This window comes from Symphalangus syndactylus, chromosome 16, assembly GCF_028878055.3.
Source record: "Symphalangus syndactylus isolate Jambi chromosome 16, NHGRI_mSymSyn1-v2.1_pri, whole genome shotgun sequence".
In the NCBI taxonomy this organism is placed as follows: domain Eukaryota; kingdom Metazoa; phylum Chordata; class Mammalia; order Primates; family Hylobatidae; genus Symphalangus; species Symphalangus syndactylus.
In genome coordinates this window covers 21,291,333-21,312,921 of record NC_072438.2, presented here as the reverse complement: position 1 = coordinate 21,312,921, position 21,589 = coordinate 21,291,333, and the positions used below count along the sequence as shown (strand labels likewise).

Sequence of the window (21,589 nt, the reverse complement as noted above, 5' to 3'; positions counted from 1 at the left end):
GAGGTATTCTTCTTATCTCCTTAGTAATATACTCTGTTATATTTTGTAATAGTTTGTATTTGGCTACCAATGAAAAATAGATTAGGAGATATCCCATGAGAAAAGAAAGAATTCCAATTTTTCCATTACTGGGTTATTGTTCAGCAAGAGGTTTAAGGAGAAACATATGCGTACTTTGTTTCATTTGTATTTTCTTTTAATGTATCCAAAACTGAAAATGTCATTTTAATTTTATTATTCTCACTCTTACGGATAATCTGTGCTGCATTGAGAATACTTAACGGCAGTCACTAGCCAAATACATACACAGATCACATAATATAGATGCTGGAAGCTTATTTTTGCAGCAGTTTTTTTTCACAGATGCCAGTTGTGCACAGAGAATCTCAATATGGTATTTCGTTATTAGCTATTTTGAAGCTTAATTTGAAAAACCACCAACTTTTTGTCTCATTACTTTTAATATTTCTCATTTTTTAGTTGAAAAGCTTAAATAAACAAGTACCTACTCAAATATTAAAAACAAAGACTGGTTTTTAGACATTTTATACAGGCGATATGAAGATTTCTGACCTGTGTCCCAGCACTACCAATTTAAAAATTTTGATTACTTTGTAAAAAATATTTGATATTCTCGAAATCTAGATTTATAGTATAATATTTTAGACTTGGTACTTAGGTTAAAAAATGACATTAGGGCATGTATACTAATGAATGTATATTTTAATTTTCCTAATTAAGTTTTTATTTTGATGGCAAAGTTCCAGAAAAAAACTTCTATTTTTTTTAAGGCAGTTGGTTTTATGCTACTTAACAGACTCAAACTTACGGTAGAAATTTCAATAAGAAAAAATAGTTTAATGTATTTTGTTTTTATATAATTAATAGGTATATTAAGAAATGAGGTGAATAAATTACAGGGTTTATAATTATCCTTTATATACTTTAATGTAAATTCATTATAAGTATCAAATGTAGGATGATTAATTTATCATTAGCTGATTAAAACATTACAGGTAGCTTTATTGAATTTATAGCATAGTCGGTGAATCTAGTATTTGTTAGTAGTCTAGTAAGTCCTCTGACCAGTTAGATTGTTAGGGGTGTAAACCTCCTGTCCATCTATTTACATTCTCTTTGTGCAAGTTTTCAAGATCATTACTTTGCAAATACTCATCCATTTTAGTATATTTCATGATCCGGTATGCTGTATAGTCTGGATGCAACCACTGTGCAGATTTTACTGCTTAAAATAGTGTATCTGTTAGTCAGAGATTCTGCTGATAGAGCTTCTTAAGAGCCTTAGTCAAAATACTTTCAGGAAGCTTGTGGGTACAGTCCAGTAAACAGCGTTCTACTGTGAAAAAGATTTCTAAGTCTTTAGTACTAGAAGTGGGCAGACTTGTGTTTTTAGTTCCATCTTGACTATGCAGCACTTTAAGTAAGGTTAACCAAGGCACCAAGTGTACTTTTACAAGGTCACTGTTGGATCCTCTTGGTGGCTTTAATTCATACCAAAAGCAACTTATCTGTGTTTTGTCACCTCATTTATTTTATTTTTTCTCCTAGTTACGTGTCATTTCTTACAGAGGAACAGGAATTTTGCAGCATTTTGTGTTTGAGATTAGATTTCTGACAATTTCCTTAATGTTCTTTATTGGTTAGAAATTTGTATTAGATAGATTCTTGATTTAAACAAAATTATAGTATTATTTGAATATTCTTATATAGCTTTATAGGTATGTCATCTTGAAAATATACTAGGAGAATTCATATGTTGATGCCTGCAAAAACGAAAATGAATATTGATTTGAATCATATCCTCATGCGATTTTGCTCCTCAAATAAGGAATCCACATTTTATTTTTAGTTTTATGTGTTAATAATCCTAAAATTAAAATGTGGAGTTAAAAATATATTTCTAGATATAAGAAGTAATATGAAAATATCATTTGTTGAAACTAAAGATAGTCATTTTTTGTTAGCATTCTATATTAGTGGACTATCAGTAATTCATAGCTATTTTTATTTCTGAGTCACTAGAATTTGTGTGTTAAAAAAACAGGCAAACACTGATAACAGGGTTTATTTAGAAAGGCATGCATTTAAAAAGTATCCTCAACACATGAATATGAACCTCTTAGATGGGAGACAGTTGGATAGATGATTTAGGGTCTTGATATGATTGTAGTCAGAATTTGAAAACATGTAATGAAGATCATGTTCCTAAAATTACGAAGTGTTCACAACACCTAATTCAGATAGGATCTGAATATCAGAACTTAAAGAAAAAAGCTTTATATTTCTTGATGTGAGGTTAAGCAATAAGGACTATGGGCTCTGGAAAAAATGGGATTAAACAGCTTTTAGCACTTATTAAGTATTGCCTAAAATCTTACTCTTTAAAAGTTAGTATTGTTAAGCGCTGTCTTTTGAAGTAACAAATAACTCTAAAGAGTTGTGCAAGTAAAATGAATAGACTACTGCCTGCTTAGGGGTTTCTGAAACTATTTTATATACTTAGTGATGGCTAGCCCTTTCTCATCTGCTTAATTTGAGACAGCATTATAGAAGAATTATTTCAGCCTTGAATCTCAAAAAATTTAGATTTTTAAGCAATTCGATTTGTACAAGTTTTTGAACAAATCTTAGTCTGTGACATTTTGGTTTTCATATTCATAGGGCTTTAAGAACATTTTGGTCGTTAGTCTAAGTGTTGGAAGTGTGTGTCTGTGGGAATAATGATGGTGATAAAACACTAGCGCTTATTACTGCTAATGGCAGTTCCTCATGGAAATCCTCTGCGCGGTGGCAGATGGAACAACCTATGTTTAAATAATGGAAAGATTGTAATACAAACCCACCAGAATTTAGAAAACTGCTGGTTAATCAAATGTCTTTTTCTTTTCAGTTGCATAGTTAAATGGTATGACTAACTTTCTCTGATTTTAGTATTTTATGTTGGCTTATAAATTTATATCTTTATAATCTTTTTTTGAAGTGAGATCATTTTTCAGTTTCTAATCTTTTATTTTCTTTTGATTTGCAAATCATTCAAAAAGTGCTAATTGAAACTGGAGAAAACTGCATAATTTTATGAGGGGAATAGTTTAAAATGTTCAACTAAAAAGCATAGTTTGGCTTTTGTAAGCGTACTCATCAGTTGCATTGAGAAGGGAGAATAGCTTATCTCATAAATTTTTGTATCAACCAAATATTTTACAAAATGCACAAAAGGATTTTTAAAGATTGCCTTTTAGAATGCTTTTATAATGCTTGTATGGGGAAGATGATTAGTTACACTATTTTATGAAGGCTTGGAAGTATACATAGTTTGTTTAAATGGAAATACTTTGAACAGGTTTGAAAGCATCGTAATATTTAGTGATATACATGGTATGTATCCTACGTTTGTTCTGATTAGGGCTATCAAATGCGTTTCTATTTTATGGGTTAAGTTTGAAAACACAATTTTTTGACTATGTTTGCCATATCCTATAGTAGCTGACAATCACATTATAAAAAGATTCATTAATTTGAGCTGAAATTATGGGTGCATTTTTGTAGTTTGCTATTATTCCATGAGTTTTAAAAGCCATAGAGTTTAGAACCTACAACAAAATTCATATGTATGATTGGATGGTTGAGTATATAAGCTTCAGTTTTTATTTTTAAAGTATATTTCTTGCTCCATGGACATGTGCTTCATTCTGTTCTCTAAGAAAAACATTTTTCTAAGGCTTAAGTTTACAAATTAAAGCTTACTTTATTTTCTTTTGATTGTAAATATGGTTCCATGGAAATGGAGTAAAAAGATAAAACTAGATTCTCCACTATGATTTCTTTTGACATTGTTTTCACAATTCCAAATATCATATGAGCCTGCACATAAAGGCAAATTGGGCTCAGAGTTTCTTATTGTGACTTAGTATTCTGTGATACTGTGTCAGTTGTTGTATTGTTACTTAATTTTTTTGGTATTCTTATTTTTATATTCATTTTTTATATTCTAGGAAACTTGAATGTTACCCTTCAAATTTGGGATATAGGAGGGCAGACAATAGGAGGCAAAATGTTGGATAAATATATCTATGGAGCACAGGTATGATATGAATTCTGATTATTCCAGTATTGAAAGTATACCACTTAGAAGCACACATGCAAATCTACTCCCAAATGCACACACACACATACATTCTTTCTAACTTTTTATCTGATTCGTAGAGAGAATAATTTTATATTTGTGCTAGTTCTTTGGTTTCATTCTCTCCAAATTATGTTTGGAATGATTTGGGTGAGGGAACAGGAAAACTCTGAACAGCTTTCGTATGTTATTTATATTACTCGGTGTTATTGCTAGCAGTTCAATAAATGCAGTGATAAATGATATTTTGATATTTATTAGCTGGTTTGGTTATAGTGACTACTTTCAAATAAACTGAATGAAAAACACAGGGATGAAAATTTAACTTCATTTTAAGTTACAAGGAGTAATAGTATATCTATATGTCTATATTTTTGTGCAATGAATATTGATAGCTTTTCAGATTTAATAGACATGTCAGTATTTTCTATCAGATAACTGAATATGACAGTGTATATGTGAAACACGTACAATAATTTACTATGATAATGCTGTATTTTCAGAAGAAAATCCATGTAGAGCAAGAAAAATGAAAGTGAAAAATGAAAAATGACCTGAATAATTACATACATATGGCAACATGAGCTTATATTCTCCATGAGCTTATATTGATATAATTTATAAGACTTTAAATAAAGTTATTATACAAATAGAAAATATACAGGGTAGTAATATACTTTAAAAGTTAATCATTTCTCTCTGAGCATATTCAGTGAAAAATTGTCTTTTTAATATTTGGCAGATTGCTTTTGATTAAATGACAGACTTTAGAAATGCAGTAATACCATTGAAAGTAATCATCTGATGAAGTAGAGAATATGGTATATAGCCGAATATTAAGTACGTTGTGCTTACTGAGCTCTGTATGTAATACTTGATGTGCTATTTCTTTATTTTTGCTTTTTTTCTCTACTTTTAATTAGTGTGTATCTTCTACATCATCTGGAGACGTAGGGGTAATAGTAAAAATTCCTAGTTCTTTATTGGAGTTTGGTATTTTAAGTGGGACAAATATAACTTGGTTATGTGGAACCATGTTGCTCATAATAAATGATTCTATAGGGTGGAGATATAGTATATTAAGCACTCTGCTGTACAAAGTTTGGTTCATGTCAAATACCATTGCCTTGATTTTGGATAAAAAATAGATTCTGATTTATTTTGTAAAATATTCAGAGAAGGACAATATGGCTATAGAGGCTAATATGGTTCTGAGTCACATATAAAGGCCCCAGAGTTTTGATTTTTTGCATTGCTGATACAGAGATTTGGCTCTTAAAGCTCGTATCTTTTATACATTGTTCTTTGTCTCCTGCAAAATTTTTCTGTTCACATTTATAGCATTTTCATCTGTGGTTAAGTTACTTGATATTTTATGCATGTTCATTTTTCTCTTAAAAAGTACATCTCAGAATTTTGTGTATGGCTTTTTTGTTGTTTTATTTATTTATTTTTTTCTGTTTTAAACTGATTAAAGTGGATACTAAGCTAGAGACAACTTGCTGGACAGAGATTTGTGGGAAACCACAGTTCTTGTTTCGTTCATGTGGTTGATAACATGGGAAAATAACACTCTTATCTTTGTTCCATAAAATCTGTCTTCAAGGCTACATATAGGATTTTAAGAAAATGAAGATTAGATCTAACTTCTAATAAAATTTGACTCTTGGTGTCAAACAGAATAGTCTTTTATGATTTATAGGTGTAACCAGAGTTAGTGGAGAACAGGAGGACTTTATGCATTTCAGGGTAAATAATAATATATAATTCAATTAATACATTTTTCTTCACTTAAAAATTAGGGGAATATTATGCCCCTGTGTTGAATTCTGTTAATTCTATCTTCAAATCATTTAAAATTTATTATCTAATTTATTTAAATTATTTAAAATTTATTACTATTATATAAAAATTAATATTGATGTGAAATTTGTGTATTATAAAGTTAACCATTCTAAAGTGTATAATCAGCTAGGCGCAGTGACTTATGCCTGTAATCCCAGCTAAATGGGAGGCACAGGTGGGAGGATCACTTGAGCCCAGGATTTTGAGGTTGCAGTGAGCTATGATCACACTACTGCATTTCAGTCCGGATGAGAAGTGACACTCCATCTCTAAAGAACAAAATAAATAAAAAATAAAGTATATAATCGGTATCATTTAGTACACTCACAATATTTTGTGACCATTTCCTTAAGTCAGTTTTTGACAGTATATATTTTATGTTATTACAAAGCTGCCTACAGTAAGCAGACATTAATGAGAACATTTGTAGAAATTTCAAGAATTTCCATCTTTTTTGAAAGTCCATAAGTTTAGTAAAATGTCTTCATTATTTTTTAAGGTACTTTATTTCTTGGGAGAAAGTGAATGTTATAGTTCTTAGAACTTGTTGTATAAGGTTTCTATCTTGAAGGTACATATTGACTTTTTTCTCTTTTGGTGGTGTGTTTTATTGTTTACACTTTATGATTGCTGTGACTCTTAATAAGTGTGTGCTGTGTTTTTATTAAACAATAATTTAGTACAGTATTTCTGAGAAATTCATAGATCTTTCTATGAAATTGTCTGACAAAACTGGGAATTCTGAGATGATGAAATCAATTGTCAAAAATAGATGATAGGGCATGGTGGCAGGCACCTGTAGTCCCAGCTACTAGAGAGACTGATATGGGAGGATCACGTGAGCCCAGGAGTTTGGGGCTGGAGTGAGCTATGATCATGCCACTTTACTCCAGCCTGGGTGAAAGAGTGAGACTCAGTTTATAAAGAAGAAAAAAAAAAAGGATGATAATATAATAACTTTTTTCTGCTTTCCACAGATTCCAAATAAATGCTATGTTAAGTACATAAAGTACATTGACCAGTGGTCTATTTTGTTAAACTATTTTTAAATTCTATATCCAGGCTAGAGAAGCTGTGACTCATTATTTACTACTATAAATTGGAGAAAATGTTACTTTTCAAAACCAGTGCTTTTAAAAACATCCTAATAGCATTTTAATAAGCTCAATAACTTTATATAATCATATAATTATTCAAAGTAGATCTATATTGCTTCTGGAGTTATAGATGCTTTATATTACCTATCTCATGAATACTTTGGATTTTGGTATACTACAGGACAGAAATCTTCCACAGAAATGTTGAGACAAGCTTTTTCAGGATATCAGTTTAATGTGTTATTTAGGGTTTTGTTTTAGGTTCTCTAACTTCTGTATTGTGTATAGAAAGAATTATACATGTCTGGGTCATTAAACTAGTCAATCTGTTTCTTTAAAGCATTTCTTAACATCTGCGTAGAAGCTTATATGTAGGCTGGGAGTTAACTTGGATCCAAATAAAACTGATTATTTTACCCTCTTCACTGGCTTTACCCCCAGCAACATTAAGTGTTAGCAGTAGCCTATTGAAAGTGTTGGTGAAAACTAAATTGAATTGACACCCCAAAAAGAATTAGTGAGGTATTTTGACAAGAACTAGTTCTAAGAATTGAAATATGTCCCAGTTAAATTCCCAGGTTTTAAATTAACTTAAAAATTTCTAGGAGTCTTTAGAAAGATGTTATAGGCGATTTTTCATAGTGGTTAGGAGCAAACACACAGTACACAGTGTTTAGTGCCCTGTAACCTGTGGCTAACAGAGGCTAATAACAAACCTCAGAGAAGGACTGGATGTTTCATTTTTGTAGCTCTTTCTGTCCTGGAATCTAAGTGGTTTGCAAACACTCACCCACTGAGCATAAACTCAATGAAGTGTAGTCACTTGTGAGGTAGAACATAACTACTATTGTGTACCAGTGGCCCCACACAGATAAGCCTACTTTTTAAGTATAAACGAAAGGATTTAGTGCCTATATGACAGCTAGGGAGAGAGTGCATCTCAAAACTGGACTCTCCAAGACCTTCTGCTCTCTTTTACTGTAAGTTTTTTAGTTGGATATTTGCCAACTTATAACTGATTATGTTTGTAGACTTTCTTTGTGTTAGTGTTTCTTACAGGTTATACTTATAAAGCAAGATATATGTTGTTATGGCTATTATATAATCTGTATGATTTAATTCATTTCTATATATAACTAAATAACTAAAGCAGATTATTTGTCTTGCATATCAGAGAGAAAACAAATAACCTGCATTTTGGGAATGGGAGAACCTTTCATTTTTTGAGAAGGTTAAATATTGTGTGTACTGTGTTTAGCACATGTTACACTGAAGAACTATATCTATGCAATGCTTTACAAGACTGTTACTTGGTAGGCACCAGTGTTTGTTCTTTAAGAACTTCTGTCAAGGCCAGGCCAGTGGGTCATTCCTGTAATCCCAGTGCTTTAGAGGGCCAAGGCAGGACAATTGCTTGAAGTCAGAAGCATGAGACCAGCCTAAGCAACATAGTAAGACCCTTTCTCTACAAAAAATTTAAAAAATTAGTTGGGCACTGTGGTACACGCCTGTAGTCCTAGCTACTAGAGAGGCTGAGATGGGAGGATTATTTGAGCCCAGGAGTTTGAGGCTGCAGTGAGCCATGACTGCATTCCAGCCTGGGGAACAGAGCAAGACCCCATTTCTTAAAAAAAAAAAATTGCTGTCGATTATTACCTTGAAAATGGTATCCATTTCATTTAGTCACTCATTGTGCTTATTAGATATGGTAGTAAGTGAAACAGATGAAAACAAAGTGCTGTATAAACTAACATTATATCATATTTACTAAAAATCTTGAGGTTTACAAAATACTACGGATGGTAGTATTTTCTTGGAATTGAAGTTGGAGGAAGGCAGTTAAGGCATAAAATGAAGGAAACTATTGTTGAAGAGGGATTTATTAAACTTGAAATCTGATTTCCAAAGGTCATGTAAAAGATTTGGGAAGAAGAACAGCAGCTGGAAGGTAAATTGGGAAGTGGAAGGAAAGGATGGTATGGGGATGAAGACATGAAGACATAGGAGAGAGATAAATGTCAGATATGTGGTTGGTAACAAAAGTTATCTGGAACATGAGACATGGCGATGGATTTAGATGACCATAGGATTGCTAAGAAAATTAGATCCAGGAGTTCCCAAGTAGATTGCAAGATGTATTCCATATTTGAGGAAGTTGTACTTTCTTGTGGCTTGGAAGATTCCAGTAGTTTTCTGGAAGGGGTCAGAAGAGTTCTGGATTGATTGATGTGGTCAGAGACTTAGGGATTTGAGAGTGCTTGTATTATGGCTCCTGAAGAGGTGAGTACTTAGAGGTCTGGCTTTGAGGCTGGTGAGTAGAGGCCCTGAGAGTCAATAGTTTTGGTAATGTGTGTCTTAAAGATTTGGTCCATTTTATTCATATTGTCAAATTTGTGGTCACAAAGTTGTTTATATTATCTTTTTAATGTCTATGGGATCGGTAGTGAAGACCCATATTAATGTTGTTAATGTGTGTCTTCTCTCTCCCTTGCTTTGTTTTTGGTTAGCCTGACTAGAGGTTTGTTAATTTTATTGATCTTTTTTTTAAAAAAAAAAACAAAAAACAGCTTTTGGCTTTGTTGATTTTCTCTGTTGTTTTCTTCTTTAATTTCAGTGATTTCTTCCCTAATTTTTAATTACTTTCTTCTGCTCGCTTTAGACTGAAATTACTCTTCTTCCTCTAGTTTCCTACAGTGGAAGCTTAGATTATTGATTTTTTTGCTTTTCTAATATATGCATTCAATGCGAAACGCTTTCCCTAAGGACTGCTTTTGCTATATTCCACAAGTTTTGGTTGGTTGCATATGTTTTTTTTTGGTTCAAACTATTTTAAAATTATTTTTGAGACTTCTTTGATGCTTGTGTTATTTAGAATATGTTGTTTAATCTTCACATACTTTGAGTTTTTAAAGCTATTTTACTGTTACTGATTTCTGGTTATAGTTTGAGAATGTGGTTTGTGTGATTTCTGTTTTTTACAAACATATTAAGGTATATTTTATGGCCCAGAATGTAGTTTATCTTGGTGAATGTACCATGAGAGCTAGGGAATAGTGCGTATTCTAATGAATACACTAGTCTATAAATGTCACTTAGATGAAGTTGATTGTTAGTGTTGTTCAGATCAACTGTACCCTTACTGATTTTCTGTTTGCTTAATGAAAAAAGTCTTCAGCTCTAGGGGGATCTGCAGATTTGGAACTCCTTGCAGTTCTGTCAGTTTTGGCCTCATATGTTTTGATGCCCTGTTATTAGGTGCATATATAGAGAGGATTGTTATGTCTTCTTGGAGGACTGACTTACTATGCCAGTCTTTAAACTTGATAATTTTCCTTATTCTGAAGTCTGCTTTGTCTCAAATTATATAGCTACTCCAATTTTCTTTTCATTAATGTTTTCATGGTATTTTTCTATCCCTTTACTATTAACCTCTTTGTGTCTTTATATGTAAGGTCAATTTTCCGTAGGCAATATATAGTCGAGTCTTGTTTTCTCATGTCCTTTGACAATGTCTTTTAATTTGTGTATTAAATTCACATACAAAGTGGTTATTGATATAGCTAGGTTAACATCTGTCATGTTCGTTTTCTATTCTTTGCACATGTTCTTTGTTTCTTATCCTCTCTTTTTCTGCTTTCTCTGGTTTTGAGTATTTTCTCTCCTGTTTTAGCATATCAATCATACTTCAGAATTTTTTTAGTGATTGTTCTAGAGTTTGCAATATACATTTTTAACTAAGTTTAGTGTTAAATGACACTGTATTGCTTCATGTGTAGTGCAAGTCCCTCAGAATATTCTCAGTTCATCCTTTTTGTCCCTTATGGCATGGCTGTCATTCATCTCACTTATCTATATGCTATAATCTTCTAGTACATTATTATTACTTTAAACAGTTGTATTTTATATCAATTAACAATAAGAAAAATAACTGATATTATGTTATCTTCATTTTTTCCTTTTCTGATACTCACTCTTTTTTTTACATTCTGTATGATTTTATTTAAAAAATGTTAAATTTTATTGTAAACTGGCAGTTTATAATTGGTTATATTTATGGAGTACAGAGTGATGTTATGATTTATGAATACAATGTGAAATAATTAATTCAAGCCAATTAGCATATTCATTATCTCAAGTACTTATAACTTTGTTGAGAACATTTGAAATTTACTCTTTTAGCAACTTTGAAATGTCTGATATGTAATTATTAACTGTTTTAACCACACTGTGCAATATTTCTCAAAAAAACCTTTATATCTCCTGAGATTTTGTACCCTTTGACTATTTCCCCATTTCCCCCAACCCCTAGCCTCTGCAACCACCAGTCTACTCCCTACTTCTCTGAGTTTGATTACTTCAGGTTTCACATAAGTGAGAACATGCAACATTTGTCTTTTTGTACCTGGCTCATTTCACTTAGCTTAATGTTTTCCAATTCCATCCATGCTGTTGCAAATGAGAGACTTTTCCTTTTTTTAGGCTTATGGTATTCCATTATGCATATATACATCATTTTCTTTATCCATTCATCTGTTGATGGACACTTAGGTTGATTACATAGCTTGGCTATTGTGACAGTGCTGCAACAAACATGGGAATGCAAAAACCTCTTTGACAAACTGATTTCAAATCTTTGGATAAATACACAGAAGTAGGATTGCTGGATCATATTCTTAGTTTTTTTGAGGAACCTCCATACAGTTTCCCATAATGGCTATTCTTATTTACATTTTCACTGAGAGTGTACAGAGGTCCCTTTTCTCTATATCCTCACTGATACTTGTTATCTTCCATCTTTTTCATAATAGCCGTTCTGACAGATATAAGAGGATAATTTATTTTGCTTTTAATTTGCATTTCTCTGATGATGTTCAGCATTTAAAAAAATATATCTGTTAGCCATTTGTCTTCTGAGTAATGTCTTTATGGGTCTCTTGCCAATTTTTAAATTTAGTTTTTTGTTTTGCTATGGAGTTGTTTGAGTTCCTCATGTATTTTGGATGTTAACCCCTTACTGGATGTATGACTTGAAAATATTTTAATTTGTAGGTTGTCTCTGCACACTGTTAATTTTTTCCTCCTTTGCTGCACAGAAGCTTTTTAGTTTTCCCCTTTGTCTGTTGCTTTTGTTGTCTGTGGTTTTGGAGTCAAATTCAAAAAATTATTGCCCAGACCAATATTTTGTAGTTTTCCTCCCTAAATTTTCTTGCAGTAATTTTGTAGTTTCTGTTCTTACTTTGAAATCTTTAAACAATTTCGAGTTGATTTTTGTTTATGTTGTGAGATAAGGGTCCAATTTTGTTCTGCATGTGGATATCTAGTTTTCCCAAAACCATTTATTGAAGAGGCTATCCTTTTTCCGTTGTGTATTTCTGGCTCTGTTGTTGAAAAATCAATTGACTGTACATGTATGGCTCATTTCTGGACTCTAATTCTGTTCCGTTGGTTAATGTGTCTATTTTTTGCCAGTACCATGCTGTTATAATTACTATAGCTTTGTAGTATAGTTTCAAATCAAGTAGTATGATGCCTGCAGCTTTTTTGTGTGTGTGTGTGTGTGTGTGTGTTCATGATTGCCTTGGTTATTTGAGCTTTTTCATGGTACTCATTTTTTTCCTAGGTAGAGTTTAGTTTCTGACCCATATCATTTTCCTTCTCCCTGAAGAACCTCTTTTAATGTTTCCTTCAGAGCAGGTTTGCTGACAATGAATCCTCTCAGTTGTTTTTCTGAGAAGATCTTTATTTCTCCTTTACTTATGATAATTTTTATGGGTATAGAATTCTAGGTAGTTTTTTTTTTAATTTTCTGTCAGTATTTTAAAATTTCACTTCGTTCTCTTCTTATTTGCATGGTTTCTGATGAGATATTCTCTGTAATTTTTATGCTTTTTCATTTATAGATAAGATATTTTCCCTATTCTTCTAGCTTCTTTCAAGATTTCTCTTTTTTTTCTTTTGAGCATTTTGAATATATGCCTGGGTATAGAGTTTTTGGTATTTATCCAAATTGGTATTCTCCGAGATTCTTAAATATGTGGTCTGGTGTCTAATTAATTTTGGCAGTTTCTTGGTGACTGTTACTTCAAATACTTCCTAAACTTGATTCTCTCTTCTTCTGATATTTCAGCTATGCGTATGATGCACCACTGGGACTGTCCCACTGTTCTTTAATGTTCTGTTTTATTCATTGTTTTTTTCTTTCTGCATTTCAGTTGTAGAAGTTTCTATTATCCTGTCTTTAAGCTCACTGATTTTTTTTCCTATGCCGTTTCCAGCAATGTACCCAACAATGGCATTCTTTATTTCTGTTATGGTGTTTTTGATATCTAGCATTTTATTTTTATTATCCCTTGTTTTATTATCCCTATCTGTTCTTGCATGTTGTTTTCTTTTTCCTTTAGAACCCTCAGCATATTAGTCATAGTTACTTAAAATTGTCTGTCTAGTAATTACAAAATCTGTTTCATATCTGAGTCTTGTTCTGATGCTTGCTTTCTCCAAATTGCCTTTTGAAATTCCTTGTAATTTTGTATTGAAAGCTGGACTTGATATACTGAGTGATAAGATTCAGGTAAATAGACTTTTAGTGTGAGGCTTTACATTGTGCTGCATTTAGTGTTTACTTTAGCTGTGGGTGCCAGAGGCATTGATTCCTCTAGCATCCTTGTTTTTGCCTCCCAGTCTTTTTTGGTGTCTCCAAGAACTCTTTAGGTGAAATCTGTCTTGCAGCTCTTTCAGATGTTGATGCCCTGGTGGTGTTGTGGTAAAGTATGGGGGAGGAGAAGCATACTATATTCTTATGATAAAGTTTTAGTCTTTAGTGGACTTGTATTTCGGGACTGTGACCTTCACTAGTGTTTCTTTGCGCCTCCCAATTAGATGAGACAGACCGGCTACAGGGGGCTGGAGTTGGGAACTTCCCTTTCCAGATGGAATACAATGTTCTGATTAAGCCATTTATTCTGCAGAGTATGCCTTTTTTATGGATAATGCTCTGGGCATATTTCACAATGGTTACTTTTTTCCTCTCTTCATGCCAGAGCCTTGAGAGGATCTTTCTTGGCTCTTTACTGATAATCTGGTGGGATATCTGGAATCTGGTGGTATATCCATGCAAGTGTGGAGGCCCCTAGGAGTTCCTCACTCTTAAGCTAAACCTCAGTCAGCCTCCAGCAGTTCGTCAAAATTATCATTACTGTTTCTAGTGGCTGCTACTCCAGATAGGCAGATCTTGGCTGTAACTTTTTGGATTTGTTTGTCTCTCCAGATTTCAGGGTGATGATTTGCCTTGCAATATCAGTTTTCTGATGAGTCCAAGAAAAGTCACGATTTTTCAGTTTGTTCTGCCTTTTTCTTATTGTAAGGTCAGGAGTGATGACTTTCATGTTTTTTTTTTTACATGTCAGAGCTGAAAGTGAAGTCCTATAATTCCTTTTATATTTTAATATTTTTAGTTTTCTCACTTTTTCATCTCAGATTTTCACCACAGTGGTACTAATTATGATGGCAAGAACAAGGAAAAATAATAGTTTTTACATTATAAATGGTACTGAGAATATGAACAGAGAGATGTTTGTGTTGCTAGATAGCTAGGTGAGTGAACAGGAGTTTATCCTTCTATATTTTTTGTGAATCCTGGAAGATTTCTAGGAATCACCAACTGAAAAATGTTGGGACACATTTGTCTAGACCAGAGATTGGCAGATTTTTCCTGAAAAGAGCTAGATAGTAAATACTTTATGCTTTGCAGGCCATGTTATCTCTGTTGTAGCCACTCAGCTCTGCAGTTGTAGCACAAAAGCAGCCATTGATAATACTTAAACAAATGATTGTGACTATATTTCAGTAAAAGTTTATCTACAGATACACAGTGTGGGCCAGATTTGACCCATGGGCCATAGTTTACCAATTTGTGGTCTAGAACAACAGTTTTTAATGTTTGTTCCATATCTCTCATCCTGTACTGATTATCAGTAGATGGTGGCCATGTTTTATTTGCATATATTTTACCATATTCAGGTGTTGTCCCATGTTGGGATAAAGGTTTTCATATATTAATCAGAAGGGTTCAAAAAGTCTTAAGAGGCATAGGTCTAGGCTTTATTTGTGAGTTTAAAACCTACCTCAAAGTTGCCATGAAAATGTGATTCTTGTTCACTTAGTATGATAACAAAAAAAATCTACAATTGCATGTGGTATGTTAATTTTAAAACAAGTACTTTTATTATTTGACTTTATAATGTAGGCATATCAGGTATTTTAAAAGTGAGGTAACAAATGTCGCCCAAGAGCAATAGATGGGGCCAGGACTGGAATCCAACAGCAACCTGAGTTCCAGCGTAGAGCTCTTTTCAACAAATAATATATCACCCATGGCAGTTGGAGGTGGGGCCAATAGATTGAAGATTAATCTTCTTCAGATATCAGTTTTGGGGCTTTATTCTTAATAAGAGAGTGAGATACTCTTTGTTTTAGATAATTCTGTGTTGGGCATTATTTCAAAGCGTCTTGGAAGACAGACAGAAATAGATGTTCAAGTGACCAAAATGAACCAGACGAGTGATTTTGCATATTATAGAATATTTAAAGTGAAAGGGATCTTAGAGACCATCTAACTCAAATATCGAATTTTAGAGATAAGAAACCTGAGACCTGGAGAAGCTAGGTAACTTGGGGGCCAATATGGTTTAATAAAAGAGAATAATAATCCTAGAAGGTAATAACAGAAATGTATGCTAGGGCTGGCTTGCTCTAGCTTCAGAGAGTTAATTGTTAAATTTTTAGCAGTTTTTGTGAGCCAGTTAGTAAAAACTTTTACAATGAAAAATTATGTATAAAGTCACACATTGTATTAAAACAAAAGTATTAGATGCCTAATCTCTATCACTAATTATTTTACTATGTATTTCTGTTATCTGTGTTCTCAAGGTTGTTTACATCTGCTATATCTATATGGTGGAAATGTTTTATAATGGTGACCTCCCCAACTCTGTCCAGTGGTATCACATTGATAGCTTAAAAATGACCGCAGGCTAGCATTTACACCATGAAAATTGGCAAAGATTATGGCAAACTGTCACCCCTGCTGGGCCCTGAACCCCAAGCCAATTGATTAATATTTACCAGTGTCTCACTAGTTATGACTACTGTGTTCTATACTTGTTTATGTGTTTAGTTTTGCTGCAAGACTATGAGTTCCTTATGGTTTGGAACTTACATCTGTAGAATCCAGCACAATACTTGGAGTTTAGTTGACAGACAAATGTTTTTAATTATTTAGTCTTTGGTTCAAATCCTGGCTCCATCACTTACCTATCAGTATGACCTTGGTTATTTTAACCTCTGTTTATTGTTTAAAATGGGAATAATAATACCAGCCTTTTATGATTGGTGTGAGGATTAATGAGAAGACCTTGACGTGTGTCTGGTATACAGTAGGTGCACAAAAGTAGTTGATTACTACTGTTATAACCTAAGAAGTCGACATAAATGCCATTAGGGTCCAGGCTTATACTGTATGTAGAGCTTTGTATTAAGTGTTTGACCACAAACTGGATGAGAATCAAGAATGTGGTACTGTTATTTCTGTGTGCATATATGCTTCTCCTTCCCACACAAAATAATGAGATAAATTAAAAGGAATATGATATATAAGAGGCAGGAAGCAATCCTTCTGTTGTATTTGGCATTGCTCAGACTCTTATTACAGTATTATGTCCAGTTTTACATTGCTCATTTTAAAGAGGATGTCAAAAAACTATATGTAGTGTGTCCTGGGAAGAATCAGCAACTATGATTAAAGGGATAGAAAAATAGGCCCTTTGAGGTAAGTTTAAGGAACTGAGTTTGTTTACTCTGGAAAGGAGATGGTAAAGGAGTTACCTCTCTTCAAGTACATGAAGGGTTAGTTTAAGAAAGATACTCTCAAGTTCTCCAAATGCACAGTGGACTAAAAGAGGAAATCGACATTTCATTTAAAGAAAATTGTGTTAAATACTTAAATTGTCTATCAAGGGATATCATGAAATCTCCGTTTTTGAAAATATTTAAAAAGAGTAGCAGCAGATGATTATTTAGTGAAAGGTTTAAATGTTTGACCTCATGAAAGTGAGAGGTAGGATTGTAGATGTAGCCTTTTCTACTTCTTTGATATGATGTTCTTACATTTACTGTAACTTACCAAGCATATTCCAGATATCTTATTGGAAGACCACTTACAATTTTGATAAGATTATGTTTTAGCTTGCATTGCATCTTAGTTGCTGGATTTATCTTGAATGAAAACATTCAGTATTATCAATCTGCTAGTAAGCAACTTAAATGGGAGTTTGTATATAAAACACTACACATTTGTATTTTTATACCCATTTTGACATATCTGAAGCATTACTCAAGTATTCATTAAGATTTTTTCACCAAATAGTACATTACAGATATTTTGTAACTCTTTTGTGACAGGGAGTCCTCTTGGTATATGATATTACAAATTATCAAAGCTTTGAGAATTTAGAAGATTGGTTTACTGTGGTGAAGAAAGTGAGCGAGGAGTCAGAAACTCAGCCACTAGTTGCCTTGGTAGGCAATAAAAGTAAGTTATTACTGCTTATTTATGTATGGTACAGTTTTACTTGTTGTTGACAGAATGTTTGTGTCCCCCCACCACCCCCAATTTATATGTCGAAGACCTAATCCCCAGAATGATGGTGTCTGGAGGTGGGGTTTTGGGAGGTAATTAGGTCATGAGAGTGGAGCCCTTAAGAATGACATCTGGCAGGGTGCAGTGGCTAATGCTTGTAGTCTCAGCACTTTGGGAGGCCAAGGCAGGGGGATTGCTTGAGGCCAGGAGTTTGAGACAAACCTGGCCAACATAGTGAGACCCTTGTCTCTATTTAATTAAAAAAGAGAATGGGATTAATGCCTTCATAAGAGACATGAGAGAGAGAATTCTCTGGGCCATGTGAGGATAGGCAAGAAGGTGGCTGTCTGCGAACCAGGAAGAATGCCCTCACTGGATGCTGAATCCGTCAGTACCTTGTTCTTGGACTTTAGTTACCAGAAGTTTGAGAAATAATCTTTGTGGTTTAGGCCATAGTCTATGCCATTTGTTATGGCAGCCCAAACAGAGGACTTACTGAGACATTTGCCTATCCTGTAGTTTTAATTCCTACAAAGAAAGATTTGATATTTGGAAACAGCTTTTCTGGAGTGAGCAAATTATTTGAGTAGAAAATTCCTAAGGGTGTGTACAATCTTTTCAATAACTGTTTTGATGCGTGGTCTATCATAACTGCTCCGCTGCTTTGGTGAATTCCTGTGAAGGTAAGTTTAGTTCTGACAGTGTGTGTTTTGGCTTCCTGTGGTCTAAGAAAGCAGCATGGATTATTAAGGACAGCAACACAGCTGCAGATTTTATGATATTACATTGCAGTTTCAGCTCTATCCCAGAGGTTTTGAGTGATGCATTTCATTAAATGATCCCCTATTTTAGGGAAGAAAGAAGTGTCTACATTGGAATTTTATATGCGTTGTTTCTTGCTCCTGTCTCTTATAAATTTTTTCTTCTAAATTTTTGGGTTTTTTCTGAAATATAATTTTTTTTTGAGAAAGCATGTACTAGGGAGAAGAGTGGTTCTTGTAAAAATTATGGGTTTGTTAGTAATTTTGAGACCTGTCTCAAATGATAGATAGCAGAGAAAAGGTATAAAACTGAACTCAGTACATGACTGTTTTTTGGTTCCTAGTTCTGCAGTGCAGTTACTTAGAAAAAGAGACATTAATAAAGGTTTTCAAATATAGTCATGTGTTGTTTAACAACACGATATGTTCTAAGAAATGTATTGTTAGGCAGTTTCATTGTGTGAACATTATAGAGTATATATTAGGGTTCTCTAGAGGGGCAGAACTAATAGGATAGATGTATATATGAAAGGGAGTTTATTAAGGAGAATTGACGCACATGATCACAAGGTAAAGTCCCACGATAGGCCATCTGCATGTTGAAGTGCAAAGAAACCAGTAGTGGATCAGTCCGAGTCCCAAAACCTCAAAAGTAGGGAAGCCAACAGTGCAGCCTTCAGTCTGTGGCTGAAGACCTGAGAGCCCCTGGCAAACAACCAGTGTAAGTCCAACAGTCCAAAAGCCATAGAACTTGGAGTTTCATGTTCAAGGGCAGGAAGCATCCAGCACAGGAGAAAGATGGAGGCCGGAAGACTTAGCAAATCTGCTTTATTCTAGCCATGCTGGCAGTTGATTAGAGAGTGCCCACCCAGATTGAGGGTGGGTCTGCCTCTCCCAGTCCACTGACTCGAATGTTAATCTCCTTTGGCAACACCCTTACTGACACACCCATGAACAATACTTTGCATCCTTCACACCAATCAAGTTGACACTTAATATTTACCATCACATAGAGTGTATTTACACAAACCTATATGGTATGGCCAACTACACACCTAAGCTATATGGCACAGCCTATTGCTCCTAGGCTACAAACCTGTATAGCATGTTACCATACTGTAGGCAGTTATAACACAATGGTGAGTATTTATGTGTCTAAGCATAGAAAAGGTACAGTAAAAATATGGTATAAAAGCTCCATTATAATCTTATGGGACCACCATCATATAGGTGGCCCATCGTTGATAGAAACATTGTTATGCAACATATGAATGTATGTGAAATATTATATGATTCGTTGTTTTCTAACTTATTTGAGGTCAGAAAAAGAGAAAATGACTTCAGATTTTACCATGGAGGATTTAGGTCAGGTATTATTTCCTGACTACAAGAGTTGTTAAATCAATACCTACATACATTACCAAGAGAATTATTTTTTCCAAAGGTCTTTAAAAATGTAGTACATTTTTTTTTTCTCTGTAATTGTTTAGGAAGCAGTGCTTCCTGAAAGACCAAACCAAGATTTCTGCATTATGTGGCTTTGCACACTAGATGAGCATTTAATAAGTTCAAGCTTAATTTAAAACCATGACACAGGTGTGAATGTCATTTCTCTGAGGAGTAAAAAATACAGGCATTATCATACGCTCTGGAAAATGGTATTACATATCATAAAATGTTACGGCTTGGGTAGAAATTGTAGTTTGCTTTTTTAAAAGCTTTAGTTAAATTTTGCTCATCTGTTTTGCAAACTATTCTTTTTAATTGAGCTAATCAGATGCTTTTCAGTTCGTTGAAAATCCCCCTTTGACAAATCATGTTTTGATGAGCTTAGGTTCTGTTTCTGGGTTCAGCTTCTCATTTTAGTTGTCATACAAAGCATTGGCTTATATTATGGTTAAGTATGTGCTTTATTGGAGGTTTCGCATTACCTTATGAGAAATTATAGAGTGTGGGAGGGGGTTATGATTTGTTTTAATTTTTTTCAGGATATAATCTAACTACCACTTGGGATAATGTGTAGTGGTGCATAATTATATACATTATGTTATGTGTATGCTATCCTGTGAGGCATCCACCATTGGTCACTGTCAAAGACAGGCTGTTAGAGTAGATGGGCTATTGGACTGGACTGGTGGTGGCATGCCCAGGTTTTAAAAACAAATATTTGTACAAGTTATTTGAATTTATGCAAGAAATTAATACAGTGTTATGTTGGAGATTTAATAGCATAAAAGACAAGAGGTTTTTTTTTTTTTTTACTTTTGGCATAGCTATAACCCCTTTGTATGTATTTATAATACACTCTTTCAGTATGAGATTATATATTAGTGTATGCAGTCACACAGAATGTTACATATGTAAGATAAAGAGATTATAGATAAATATTTTCCTAAATATTATTTACTACATAATCTGTCACTGGCCCAATTTCATGTGATCATGTAATGAAAGATCCTTCTGCAGTTAAGCCTATTAGGGCTTTAACCCTGAGTCTCCTGAATATATTTTAATTTCTATTTCCAAATTAATGTTATATTGGTATGGTATAGTAGTATGTACTTATTTTCTTTTGGGGGGGATATAATTATATTAAAAAGCAATAAAATTAACAAAGATTTTTCACACTGGTTAAAGGCAAAGCAAGAGATGTGATGGAAAGACATGTGAAGCTGGATTATTATACTCATTACATAAACATAGTGATCTTCTTCCTAAATGTGGTTTTAAAATTTATCATTGTATCCCTTTCTTTACAACTTAGATAGAATGCATATGTTGAAAAGAAATGTGTAGGCTGTGGAAATACTGGTAGCAGTAGCCAGCTTTTAGTTAAAGTTAGTAGAAGGAGGGAGAGAAAAAGAGAGGGTGAATACACATTTCCATACAAGTTACAAGATTGTTTGCTTTTTATTAAAATATATTAAACCTTCAGAAATTTGGGCTGAGGATAGAGGATATTCTGATTATGGGCTTATTTTTATTAAAAGTTAAATTTTTAGTAGAGACGGGGTTTCACCATGGTCTCGATCTCTTGACCTCGTGATCCGCCCGCCTCGGCCTCCCACAGTGCTGGGATTACAAGCGTGAGACTACTAAAAATACA

General features: G+C 33.5%; 1 protein-coding gene across 14 annotated transcripts in view; it reads left to right on the top strand.

The window, feature by feature from the left end:
* Window positions 1-21,589, top strand: part of RAB28 (RAB28, member RAS oncogene family) — a 150,212-nt gene that overhangs the window by 6,186 nt on the left and 122,437 nt on the right. For all 14 annotated transcript variants that reach the window (XR_010116153.1, XR_010116154.1, XR_008651842.2 and 11 more), the window contains exons 3-4: window positions 4,014-4,102; window positions 17,545-17,674. Coding sequence is in view for 7 of the 14 variants with exons in the window: in XM_055246688.2 (XP_055102663.1) it covers window positions 4,014-4,102; window positions 17,545-17,674 (219 nt within the window). In the remaining 7 variants the exon portion in view is untranslated. The remainder of the gene's footprint in view (window positions 1-4,013; window positions 4,103-17,544; window positions 17,675-21,589) is intronic.